This window comes from Stereum hirsutum (genome assembly GCF_000264905.1).
Source record: "Stereum hirsutum FP-91666 SS1 unplaced genomic scaffold STEHIscaffold_29, whole genome shotgun sequence".
Lineage (NCBI taxonomy): Eukaryota > Fungi > Basidiomycota > Agaricomycetes > Russulales > Stereaceae > Stereum > Stereum hirsutum.
The window spans coordinates 50,075-63,405 of record NW_006763159.1 but is presented as its reverse complement, the minus strand read 5'-3'; the positions used below and the strand labels follow the sequence as shown (position 1 = coordinate 63,405).

The 13,331-nt window shown below is 50.1% G+C and overlaps 2 protein-coding genes across 2 annotated transcripts; one reads left to right on the top strand and one right to left on the bottom strand.

The window, feature by feature from the left end:
* Nucleotides 1-212: 212 nt before the first annotated feature.
* On the top strand, nt 213-2,257 carry STEHIDRAFT_116685 (uncharacterized protein; the record flags this gene model as incomplete). Its single annotated transcript, XM_007311604.1, has 5 exons — nt 213-517; nt 696-1,243; nt 1,308-1,387; nt 1,432-1,680; nt 1,760-2,257. 5 exons carry the CDS (start codon nt 213-215, stop codon nt 2,255-2,257), a joined length of 1,680 nt encoding a protein of 559 aa, XP_007311666.1.
* A 1,037-nt stretch (nt 2,258-3,294) lies between these two features.
* On the bottom strand, nt 3,295-9,949 carry STEHIDRAFT_116684 (uncharacterized protein; the record flags this gene model as incomplete). The annotated part of the gene is made up of 23 exons (XM_007311603.1): nt 3,295-3,432; nt 3,955-5,103; nt 5,192-5,323; nt 5,374-5,586; nt 5,652-5,735; nt 5,793-5,845; nt 6,154-6,199; nt 6,222-6,264; nt 6,433-6,643; nt 6,699-6,824; nt 6,887-7,113; nt 7,168-7,253; nt 7,309-7,531; nt 7,583-7,898; nt 7,953-8,017; nt 8,090-8,103; nt 8,180-8,295; nt 8,365-8,729; nt 8,804-9,104; nt 9,154-9,228; nt 9,356-9,556; nt 9,612-9,711; nt 9,866-9,949. The coding sequence occupies 23 exons, from the start codon at nt 9,947-9,949 to the stop codon at nt 3,295-3,297; spliced, it is 4,368 nt and encodes a 1,455-aa protein (XP_007311665.1).
* Nucleotides 9,950-13,331: the final 3,382 nt, after the last annotated feature.

The window sequence follows — 13,331 nt, the reverse complement described above, 5'->3', positions numbered from 1 at the left end:
AGTTGGTTATGTGGACGGATGAGCTGGCGAATATGTCAGGCAGACTTGGCGCGGTCGAAGCCGTGGTGGGCATTTGAAGAAAGTGTGTAGTCCCGAGGGAGGTATGAAGCTGACGATATTTGTGTGACGGTATCTGGAGTTGCGAGGATGGTTAGACCAATCAAGTTGGCGAGTCTTTTTCTTCTTCTATCGCGACAACATGCACGCCGATCATGTTATCTAATTCATACAGTTTTACGCCTTACCTGTACTGCAGACGTAGTCACGGTCCCCACCAACCCCCAAAACTCCTCGAATCAAAACCCGCGCCTGATAACACTCCGAATCCTCCAACACTCTCCCCTGTCATCCCTCTCATCAGCCCCTTAAACGCCCTCTCCATCTCCATCAGCACCGCTCCCAACCATTTCCCTAGCCCTCCCCGTGCCTCCGCTGACCCTGCACCCGCGAGTAAAGACTCAGTTTCCGTCGGTGAGGCAGTTGAGAGTGGCGGCGGTGGTGGTGATTTAGCGTACGGGTAGTTGCAGAGTGGTTCCATTTATGCTCTGTGGGTGGTCCGGTCGGTAGTTGGTCGGTAATTTGGTTGCGTTGGATTTTTATTCGTCGAAAGGTGCATAGTTGGTCGATCGAGTGGGTTGATCAGTCGGGTGCCTTGGTCGATCCAACGCGTCGGTTGTACCGTCGATTTGGCGCAGCACGTCGGGAATCAATAGCGTGGTTTGCATCTTATCGGAGGAAGACATCGGACACGATCCCACCGTACAGGTCGTTGGTGACCCAAACAGCAAGGTTCCTGTGTATCGCTTCTCCCTCGGCGGAGATAATGCTCGTCTCTGGCAAACAGTCGATGCTCTTTTCTGGTCCTCTATCTCCTACACCGGCCGAGGGACTAGTGTCTGGGCCGTTCGGCAGGTTAACCCGGACACCGGGGAGCTGTTCGGCGATGTGTTGATCATGAAGAATGCATGGCGTACGCAGAGGCGGACGCCAGAATCCGGTATCTATGGCTCTGTGAAGGGCGATCATCCCGGCCTGGCAAAGTTTTTCGATGGGAGAGACGTATTCTATCCTAGTCCTAGAGATCATGAAGCGATCACGGTGTACGGCCTTCGAGGGTATTCACCGGACAGTCACGGTCTCGAACGCCATCTTCATCGCCTTCTCTTGAAATCGGTTGGTCAACCGCTTTGGAAATACGAGTCCGAGCTGCAGCTTCTCAGAGGGTTGCGCGACGCTACTCTCGGTACATATGCTTTACTTTTCCATAGCGCTAACCTCTACTGATTATGAGCTGGGGCGCTATTTAGCTCATCAGTTTTTGTCGGAGCAGGGAATTCTCCACCGTGATATCTCGGCCGGTAATGTGTGTTTGCTTCTGTTTTTATACGTGAGTATTTATGTCTTAGAAGTAGCTAACGGCATTAATGTTAGATTCTCCTCAACAGGCTCCCTTCGCCCCCACCGGGCGGCGAAGGTTTCCTTTGCGACTTGGAACTCGCTCATTTGGATAAGCCCGATGTTGAATGGAATACTGAGTACGTCAAGGTTGTCGAGGAGCACCCACCTCAGCTTCGGCGGGGGTGTTCCGCTCTAAATGCACAGCCGCCCGTACCGAGGACCGTGTCGACGTCGATGCCCATGAAAATGAGTGGCACAGTCGAACACGCAGACATCATCACCGTGAGTGTGATCGAACATGTGTATTTGCACTGATCCCTCGTAACTCTCTGGCTCATTTGCTCTTCACTACTCGGGACAGGGAACGGCTCAGTTCATGGCAGCCGAGCTGCTGCTAGTGTCCATGCACCGAAAAAAATCCAAGGTCGAGCATTTCCCGCATGGCGTCCACCATGATCTCGAGTCCATCATTTGGGTCACTGCTTACGCGGTCATGAAGCACATTCACCTGCTCGTCTTGCATGACCCGAACCTGTCCAAGTCAACGGAAGACGAGGAGGACTGGTACAAGGCCATCCGGAGCGCATTTGGCCACTTGACGCTCGAGAGCATTTATAATTCCAGGACGGCAAAGGCCCCGTTGTTGTTCATCGGTAGGCCAACGCTCAGGGCACCGATCCACAATGTTGTACGGAATCACGTCTCGGAGACGATGTGCAAACTACTTTACGGGTTTGTGCACTTGCTGGAGTTTCAACATATGCTGATTTCAACCAACATGACCTACAATGACCTACTGGGTTTGTTCAATACGGCGATCGCGGAGCTCGAGGCCGCGGCGACTCCGTCGAAGGCATAAGTAGATGATCATCGAGAGAGGGAATTCTGTATATCTTGTCTGTACCCACGTTTAGCCATAGTGTTTTAGCTTCTCGTGGTTCAGCGTTCATTCCCAGTACTTATCACGCTCACTCATTGTTTTATCATGTAGCGTACGTTCTGCCTTGGTTCCGTTGATATTCTGTGGTATCTTTTCTTTTTGCGGGTTACTTTACTGATTGTCTTTGTCCAAAGATGATGACACTGTGGAGTGTTCTTGGGGTGTTCAGTATTGTTGAACAGCGAGCTAGAGAAATCGGACACATCTCAGTCGGCTGGGAAGATGGACGACTCTGAATATATATCACTGTACCTAGAGAAATCGGACACGTATAGGTACAATGTAATTAGGAGTCCATATGATAACAGAGAACGAAGAGCAATCGGGAAAACTCACCTCAGTCAGCTGGGAAGATGGACGACTGAGGACAAGAGGAAAAACCGAATGCGTATGAAAATTGGACGAGAAACCTAGAGCCGTGGTGGTCAAAATTGTAACAATCTCTCACAAAGTGGACGATTTTCTTGTTAATTATTGTGGGTTTGTTGTAAATTATCAGTTCTGGGCTAGGAGCTAGTTACAAGTGTTGTAAGTACGCTCACCATGGTAATGCTACAAATTGTAGGCGCCGTCAATGGCCGCCGAGTTACACATACTGTAACTCTATCCACCGTGAGTAGGTTACACAATTGTAGTAAGTGCGCCCGAGGACCGGTCAGTTACATTATTGTAGGTGTGTTCAAGAGAGACGACCACTGGTTACAATAATTGTAACTGAAGGGTGCTTGCAATGACTCTGTTACGCTATTGTAAGCGCACCCGGGGACCGGTCATTTACATTACAAGGGAAAGGCCTTGCAGGCGGTACGATTCCACATCTTTTTTTTTTATATAGCCATGCTGACGCATGGCCTAGCCACGATTCCCAATGACACTGTGAGACATATACTACAGAACAAGCACGATCACCGAGAATAAGTAAAGGGGAAGAGTGTTAACATATATACATGTTCTACTCAATGGATCCGGATAGCCAACCGGCCGCCGGTAACGGAAACAGGACTGGAGGTCGCGTCATGTGTCATGGTAGACAGTGCAGCAACAATGCGTTTTCTCTTTGAACTGAGTGGTGTAAAGTCAAAGACACATGGAGGCTAGTCGTATTGCATTCAGATCATAGGTAGAGTAACAAGGAAAGAATCGAGGAACCATAGCGGCGGTGTAGGCGAACGTATACTGAATCTGATTGGAATTGCCCGTCACGTCAAGTATATACACTCCCACGCCACAGACGGTAAACACACGCTTACGCCACACTGCCTACAACCTGTTACCTTATCACCTAGCAGCGTTCAACGTATAGTACATAACACAGCACGATATATGCACTGATGTATAGAAGGGAGGCAAGACAATAGAGAGCATAAGAGTATGGGAAAGTGAAGGATGTCTAAGGTAGTGTCGTAGGTTCGGACAGAATAACCAACGTGAAAATAATCCAAGACACTGTCAGAACGGCCACACAAGAGGATAGAAATGTCGGACTTGCCTAGATTGGCTAGCAAAACTAGTCGCTCTGCCAGGTGTCTGGTACGGAATCTGACACAGTCTTACAGAATAAACAACCAGTAGGTGAGCAAAGCGGAGAGAGGAGGGGCGCAAACACAAACGGTTACCTCATATTCTTCCCCTTCATAGTTCGACTCAACAATAACGTTGGGTATGACATCTTCCAACTTCTTGAACGCGGACTCACGAAGTTCGGTCTTCGTGATTCTGACGGTTTGCAAAGGCAAGCCTTCCCGTCCCATAGACCAAACAGCAAGGCAGAGCCCCTGCATACCCTCAAAGTGGCTGGAGTAGAATAGACCATCATCTACGCCGTGTAAATGAATGGAAGATAGAGACAGCCACTTGATAGAGTAAGAGGACTCGTCCGGGAATATGATATGGCTACCCTTTCCACCTAGACCTATCAACAATCGACTGGCCTCCGGTCCCACTTCCCCCTCAAGAACCAAATGCTCTACCCAGCGTAGAAGGATATAAGCCTCTCCCATACCGTAAAAGCGAGGGTTGCCCCTGGAATCTTCGGCCAGTACCACCTCACGGATGCAGCGGGCGTCCAAAAGATCGAGCAACAGGGCGAGGCGTGTACCAAACGGACCGTGCTCCTCGACGCTCACCGAACAGTGGTCCGCTCCTTCGAAAGACATGATAGGACGTTTTAATCCGAGGGTAAATCGTACCCGGGTGAAGAAGGTCGTACGGCCTTGAAGTATGGTGCCCAATGACGAAGTGAGTTCCTTTGGCCCATTAAATATCATCTCTCCCTCAGTTTCACGGAGAAGGAGGTGGTAAGCGCGGACGTTGAATGTGGGAAGTATGTCCAGTATGAGATGATGATAACGGGGATTCAAAATGAGATGGACGTATTCGAGTGCCGGGAGCCACATCCTCGGGTCCGCGTTGGATGCGAGAAACCGTATGCCTGTGTTGAAGACGAAGCGACGAAGGTGACGAAGATGGCCAACGGAGTTGGCGAGCCGGGAACGAGACAGTGTGTCAACGCCGTGAATGTTGATAGTGAGGTCTTCGATGTGGAGGGGGAGCGATCTTTCTATGGCCCAGAACTCCCATTCGCACTGCACTTCAAGGGTGCGTAGATATGTGAACCCGGATATGGGAGGAGGAGAGAAGATGATGTCCGGCGCTGGGTAGTCGACGATGTAGAGGTGAAGAACGTTTGGAAAGGTAGCGGAGTTAATGTGGTCTCGGTGTTCTGCCCCGAGATACCAATTCGCCCTTAAGGTCAGGCTGACTACCTGGGATGGAAAGTTATGGTAATTGTCGCGTATGGATATGATGGGATCCGCGTGGGATGTCCAGACAGAGAGTTGGGTGGTAGCGCACCGATCCAGCCACGAATGAAGGAATTTGCGAGGAATAATGTCCAGGTCGATACCTCTCCAGATACTCGCCTTTCCCGATGCGACACGATACCATCTCCTGCATACCCGTAATATAGACAGAAGATTCTTGACGCTAGATAGGGAACGAGGTTTATCACCAAAGTCCACCAGACACTCGAATACCATGCAGAGGATTTCTTCTGGCAGGGTATGGGTACCGACACAGCTGGGGTCCAGGCCGAGATTGTTGCGCCGTTCCCGTACGTCAGCAAGCATCGTACTAAGAGCCGTGTCCATGATCTCCATCTGGCCTGAATCCCACGTAAGAAGATTGGGCTTGAAGACCAGAGACCGTAAGCGATGCAGTTGTATCAAAACAGGTGCGATCGCTTCGTCCTGCAACATTAGAGGTGAACGTCAGAGTTGGTAGTTCAATGGGATGGTACAATTGTAACACTGACCGTGTAATCCTCCATGTGAGACTGGACGGAATGTGCTAGGGCGAAGGACCCAGACATGATACTCGAAGATATTCTAGCCATATTCTACGATATGAGCAAAGGCCGGTACAGTGCAAAGCCAGAAGGCAGTAGAGTACTCACAGTAGACCGAGGAGAGGCTTGAACAGTAGGACGTAGGCAGTCGATAGTAGAACCTGAGAATAGTTGATTGTGAGCGACTCCCTCGTCGGGAAAGATACGGTCCGTCCCATAAAGGAGGCATATCCAATATCTTAAGGTACGGATGATATTAGTCGTAAACCATGATCACTCAATCTATACGATGTCATCACGAAGTTATCATACTTGTCTTGATAAGACGCCAATAAATCGAACCTGGATAAACAAAAAACTGGCTATGGCGGCAAACGAACGAAAGAGACCATAATAATAAACCCTGACCAGTCTGGAGAGCATTTGGTGACCTCACATTGATAGTATGACGACGGTGTATGAGACGTACCGGCTGGATGTGTTGGTGTAAAGGACGTGGTGAAACCGAAGTTCGACTGTTCAAAGAAAGGCACACACAGCGCTATGGAACACATGCAGGCCTTGGACCCAAACCGAACGGCTACCACAGAAATCGTGTGGCAAAGACGTGCTCAGATCCGGACATAAGTATGGGGTTATGGAGTGGGGGTAGAAAACGTATTATAAATCCTAGAGATAATGTAGAAACGTAACAAGAATAATGACAAATGTAAGGTGATATATAACGAGTTATGTTAACAGTGCCTACGATGCAAGGGATGGGAAGCTGTCCTTCGAGAATTTACATGTGGTGTCCGCACCAGCAGCTTTGGCCTGCACCATGGTGTCATATCCTGTTTCCGCGGACTGGAACATCGTTGCCTGGTTGAACCACACAGCCGAGCCTCTCCCATCAGTGCCGTCCAACGGCTGACTATTTTCCCGAGTTGGACGAGAACCGTCCTCTGTGGTGACCACCTCTGTGAACATAGAATGTCAGTTCTACAATCGCAAGCAGGAATAAATCACACTCACCGATGTCCCAGTTGAAGTGATAGAATAACGAAGATGGATAGGCCACGAAAACTCCGGCTGGGATCTCGATGATGACGCCAGCCTCCCATATTACAAGCCACGCCTTTCGTTTATGGTCGAAATTACCTGTTGAACAGTCGCGGTTAGTTGTTTAGCCATCACTTCAGATATAGGAAAGGAACAGGTACCGTATACGAATACCAGACATACTCCAATGGCAATGTTCTTCCAGTCTACGTGAGGTTCGCAATATACACGGCTCACCGTTCCCGGCCTCGCGCCATTCAAACAGAAATTATAAAATAAACCATACATGGGCCATATGCCATAAGTCTTGCCTATGGTTTGATGGCATTCCTTATACCGGGCGACGATTTCTGGGAAACTGACTTCCAGAAACCTCATCCCCATGGCCCTGAAGAGCGAACCGTAAGATAACATTGAGGACAAACCAAAATGTGAAGCTAACTGTATTTGATAGATGGCACTACCGGGAGCGAAAAACGCGTCGAGTGCGGTCTTGTTCTTGACATGCCAAGGGTTTAAAGCGGGTACCTATATCACCGGTAAGAGATGACAAATCATGAAGATGATGAGTTAGATGGTACACCTTCTTATTGTTGCGATCGTGGCCGAAGATGGTGAACTTGTGCGGTCCTCGACTATGGACAACACCAGGGGCAAGCGTGTACAGGGTAGTCGCGGACCAAAACAACACAGCTTCAGCCTGCAACTGTGGCAGTAGGCGTAGCATACAAGACCGGAACATCGACCTCTTGCATATTAGGCGACCTTCACAATCCCGGATGTCCGTTGCGGGCTGTGTCCTCAAACTGGTAACAGTCAGCGTAACCTGATAAGTCCAACTGACATGGGGGACTTACTTCTCTCGGAAAGGAACTCGCTGAAAATCCACCATATCGCTCTCAATGGTACGATCTGACCACCTCTTTTTCATCTGCGCATTCTCTCGGCCGTCGAACCTCCTTCCCATCCATCCAGTACTTGAAATGGAAAGCGAGTCGAATTGGAGGTTGGTCGATATCTGCTCAGCACGGTTTACCGTCTTTGCCTGCAGGCGTTTGCGGCTCCTGTATGCGTTCTGATTCTTCTTCTTCTCGTTCTTCTGGCTGATCTTGGCTTCAAGTTCCTGCATGGTCATTGAATTCCGGGGCGGTGGTATTGGGAAACCCATCGGTACTGTTTGCAAACCTGAGTATAGAAGCTAATTCACAAGATTTTTCCCCAACTCACCGGCCTGACCAGGGATGTTCGGATGCTGTCGTGCAGCTGTGGACGGGAGAGGTGTATGGGATGGCCTGCGGGGAACGTTGCTATCCACGTATGCAGATCAGTAGAATAGACAAAAGGACATAGAGTTTGGGGCCTACCTTGACGGGGCGGCCTGTGCGGACAATTCAGCGCGGCGAAATAAGTAGAAGTAATATAACCGGGAAAAAAATAGGGCAGAAGCGACTCACGATAAAACGTTCAGACGACGAACCATTTTCACTAGAGGCGGAGTAAGGTTGGCGTCCAAAGCACGATGGAATGCCGTTGGCTAAACCGCCTGCCCAGTAAGATGTCCTCCCGTCACCTAGATACACAACCATATTAACTAAACAATGAGGAACAGTTCGCCGTGTGCTGGGATGTCCTGACTCACTGGAATCTGACATCTCAGTGGCACCCGGTACGTATGCAGACAAAGAGTCGTTGTTTGATGTCCGGCATCGCTTGAAAGGAGGCGCATGAAGACTGGACTGGTCAATGAGAGGCCGTTTGCCTTTGTCATCCAAGACCTGCGGACAGCCTCGCACTTTTACACGGGAAGGAATCGGGGTATCCATACTCTCCAGCCTACCCGCATTATTCCTTCGGTAGGTCCTTCGAACAGCTGGATCGCGATTGAGATCGGTTTGGTCTTTGGAGCAGGCGCGAATCATCACCACGTCCTTGAGTGACACAGGAGAGGATACGCATCGGTGCTGTAGATGTCCGGCGCGGGCAAATCGTGGGTCTGCGGGTAGCCTATCGCGTTACAGAACGCATTTAGTTGGCCGGTATTTAGCGGGGGGAGCATCAACCAAGAAATATAGACGCACAGTTTGTCTAGCTCTTCTGCAATCGCATCGGCCAGTCCGGGCGCATTGGCGATCCATTCAAGACCGTCAGAGTCGATGGATGCGGCGGACGCACCGGTGTTAACGTCCCACTCGAGACCGTTGGCATCAACGGGTGCCACAGGGGTGGAGTCGTCCGGATCGCAGGCGTATTCAGGCAAACCATCAGGAACGATAGGCGACATGTTTCTAGGCTGGATGGGTGCATTGGATGCGGAAACGACGGCTTCCTTGGGGGAATTGTCGTTGCATTCAGGTTCACTGTCCGTCAAATCTGTCAAATCTGATGGCCGGTAAGTGCACTTTCACATTAAGAACGCACGGATGCTAACCAGAATCGTCATTTGAGCTTTCGACAACTGTAGACGAGCCAACGTTTCCTTGAGTGTAGGCAGGCTGGTTGTTTGCTAAAGGGGTTTGACGCAAGTGAGTGAAACAGGGACAGGAAACAGAGGCGAAAGCAGTGAACGAGATCATACTTACAATAAGAACCGCCCGGGGAATGGCGAGGCATGGTATCGCCACGGGACGCACCTCCGCGTAGCCTGAAGCAGACGTACAGGTGGGTGCCGTCCTCAAATCTTATGTCGCCGAGCGTTTGATCGAAGTCGATGGGACGTTTGGAGTAAGACGGATAGAACACGTAGCCGTTCAACGAGTCGGTTATGGCTGGGACAAGGTGGCGACGACGTAGCTGAAACCAGACGTCTTTGAGAGGTGCATTGGATGATAGATCTGTACAAACGGTGTATTAGAATATAGTCCGAGAGAGAAATGGGCGTATGCTTACTCAAGCACACTCCTTTCGTCGCGCCCTGCACCAGTACGTTCAGGACTGGACCTTGCCTACGCTCTCGCCTATTACCAATCCGTTGGGAACCAGAGACTGACTGGTGTGTAAGCAAACATGTACTTCAACGAAGAGACAATATAAACGTACAAAATGAACCGAAGAAAGTGCTAGTGCACCCGATTATAGAAAGAGAGGCGGGAAGTATGAGACGCAGTGCATTGTAAAAGGCCCACGACAGAAACGTAGCACACGCCCAAGCTGCAAAGGCAGTAGACGAACAGCAATAGAGCAAACAGCTCAACACAGCTGCGAGGGCACAAGAAAAAGCAGAGCATAAATCCGACTGTGCTTTGCTGCGAGCTTCCCGTCCAAGCTTTTGTTGCTTATAGGCTCTGCAGCGTGACTGACGCAGGAGAATTACACGAGGATGTAGAGAAGGGCGGTTCCGCCAACGGCGACGATATAAAGAAACAATTCTCATGAAAGCAGACGTCGCGCTCACACGAAAAAGAAGACAAGGTATGTGTGACGTGTCTGCACAACAAAACAGGTTCCGACGGATGCACGTGTACCGAGGTGGCACAAGCAATGCACAACAATGTGGCGGAACAACATGGCGTGCTATCTTTTTTTTTGAGAAGCCTACTAACTATCGTACAGGTTGTATAATGGTTTGAATAGATGATCGATCAGACTCGTCAAACCTGAACAGAACAGTAAGGCCACAGGATCCAGAAAGTATAAAGGGTAATAAGGATAATGGAACGCAAGATAGTACGGGCCAAACATTGACGGAAGATACGGGTAGGCAAAGATCGTGCATGTAGCAGAATAGCCGATACGTAGTTTAAGTATATAAGCACGCCTGCAAATCGTGCAGCCAAAGAAATAAATAAAATGCACCAGCCGAGCAAGGCATCTGTCCACGAAGGCTCGTAGGTTGAATACAAGTCGGGCTGGAGGCTGAGGGCCGAATCGAAGGACCATGGGCTGGAACAAAGCAAGAACGTTAGTGAATTATGGTATGACCCCACCCCGTTGGGAAACACAGTTGTGGGGTGGGTGGACAGGAAGAAAGCTCCTTTGTATTTATATGTTTCCAGCGAGACATCAGGTGACGATAAACAGAAGAGTCGCGTCGCGTTCAACCGACGCGACTTGGTAAGGGATGATATCACGTGAAAGTGATCGTAGCCAGGTGCCACCCTGCAAAACTGCAGTTGTGGCGAGAAACTGGGAGTGGATGTATTCAATGGAATGCATGAGAAGCTACCATGGTACTTGTAGTTATTTGGACACTTACATAGGCTATAATCAGATCAAACAATAGATGACCAGGGAACGAACAGGGAAATGCACCAGGATCAAGAAAACGCCGTGTTTACGGAGAATATGAGGTGTGGCGCAGGAAGAAAAGGAGAGGTAAGGTAAACGGACAGTACAGGATGCAGGTGCACAACCAAACATGTTATCAAAGAAAAGACATAGGTTTGGTAGAACGAGGACAAACGTAAAGAGCCTCTGGACCAACGCCTACATACTATAACTGTCAATCCATTCTTGAAACGTCAAAACCGTCTTAGCGTCCGGGAAGCCATCCAACAAGGGTCGAACACTATCATGGTCTATAATTCTGCCTTGAAGCCTGACCTCCAACTTTCTTCCACATTCCTTCAGGTACGTGAGCCAGGTCCCCATGCCCACCACGTCGTTTCCTTTAACATCGACAGGGAATCGAAAGTCCAAAACACGCAGCTGCGACCAAATGGGCAACCTAGCGAGATAGATTGCGTTCGAAATGTTGTACGTCCACCTGGTGCTGTGTACGACGCGAAGAATGCCTACGTCTGGAAGCGAGTTGGCGACGGCGTTCCAAGGGAAGGAGCCTGGAATGGAGATAGCAGGTGCGACGGAGGAGTGGTCGTGGATGGTAAATTGTACAACGCCTTGAACACCGCTCCCCTCAATCACGGTGCACCAGTCCCCCGACTCAACGTCTAAGCACTCCAAAACCATCAGAACCTCGCTGTCAGGTATGTCGACTTCAAAGTAGATCGAATGTCTGTCCTGACGAGTCCTCGCACCGACACATAGGGTGGCGAACTTGGGTGGAAGTCGAGAAGATAATCCCATCTGGCTTGTGAGATGGGGAACATTACGGATCAGCGACCATGAAGAAGTGACCAGGTGTATGCTGCGGACCGCAGGGATGGACAAGCAGGGGATGAGAGCATTGATCGGGCGAGGGTTTCCCCCGAGAAGGAGGTATTCCAGACTGGGAAGACGAACGTGACAAGAAGGAGTTGTGGGCGCGATGGTGGAGTCGGAGAGGGGAAACGCCCCGTATAGTGAGAGCCGTTGAACGTTGGTGATAGGTAGCAGGATGGACAGTATATCGTGTAGGGTGGGAGATGAAGTACCGGGCATGAAGCTGGGAGGACCGGGATAAATTGTGCCAGGGGGTGTTCGCGGTACGTATTCAATAGTTAAGTCGATTAGCGTGGAAGGCAGCGAAAGGGAAGCCCACGGAAAAGGCGTGTTGGAGAATCGGAGGGTGGACAGGCAAGGGAACATGTGGTCGAATGCGGTAAAGACGTTGACCAGCTGTGTATGGCCGTCCAAGGGGTTGACGTCCACGAGAACAAGAACCTGAAGATCGAACATGCGATCTGGCAAAAGTACCCGCCAGCTTGGCTGAGCCCAGTGACTGAGGACGGTAAGCATGAGAGCTGTCTGGGCTAGCGCTAGGACTTCGTTGGTGGAGTGCACTGAATTTTGTCGTTCGTCTACAACGAGAAGCATACGATCATCCGACGCCGAGTTAGATCGGGCGTTAGGTCCCTCCAAATAGAGCAAAGTGCGTGGTTGTACCTAGAAACAATCAGGAGAAATGCTCGGGTTGACGAAAGGACGATAATACACTCACAGACATCAGGGAGAGGGAGCTGTTTCGAAGAGAATGTACGGGGGTGAACAAGATAAACTGTGAAGGGGGGACAACAGGAGCACGGCACAGAACTATAACAGAAGTACGTTGTTCCTGTGCTCTTATCTGCAGCGTTATCAACCATAGACGTTCAAGGCACGGTGGGATGACGCGTCCTTCAAGATCAAACAATTGTGACTCGCAACGCTAATAAACGAGAGCAATCAAGATCGCTCAGGTAAAAGGCAAAGCGATGCATGAGATCAATTCGCACTATATGGAGCAAGGCGTGCCTCGGGGCGCCTCGGTAAACGCCACTATTGGCTGCGCCACTCTACTGAAGCAGTGTATTGTCATTTGCTTGTGCTACGCGCTCGATTGCACCTTCGTATACACACCGATACACGCCTGCCTACCGTCAAGATGCAGAACGTCCGGTAAGTCAGACATCTTACCTTCGAATTGGCATTGGCCATCTCCAACCATACCGTCGTGAGACCAGGTATTGTTGTGCTTGTCGAATAATCTAGCGGTGAAATGATGGCCTCCGTGATAGATGACCCCGGATAGAAAGTACTTGGACTTCGTTGAGGAGAAGTCCAATGTGATCACACCAGACACAGATGTGATCCCCGTGAGATCAACCGCAAATAGGGCCGGTGATGCACCCGGGACAACCACTTTGCTGCGCATGTACAAACCACAGGTGCACTGTCCTATGCGGCGATCTATAAAATGCCTGACGATTGCAGCCGTTGTCTTGACGGTGCCAACATAACCAAGAACACCCG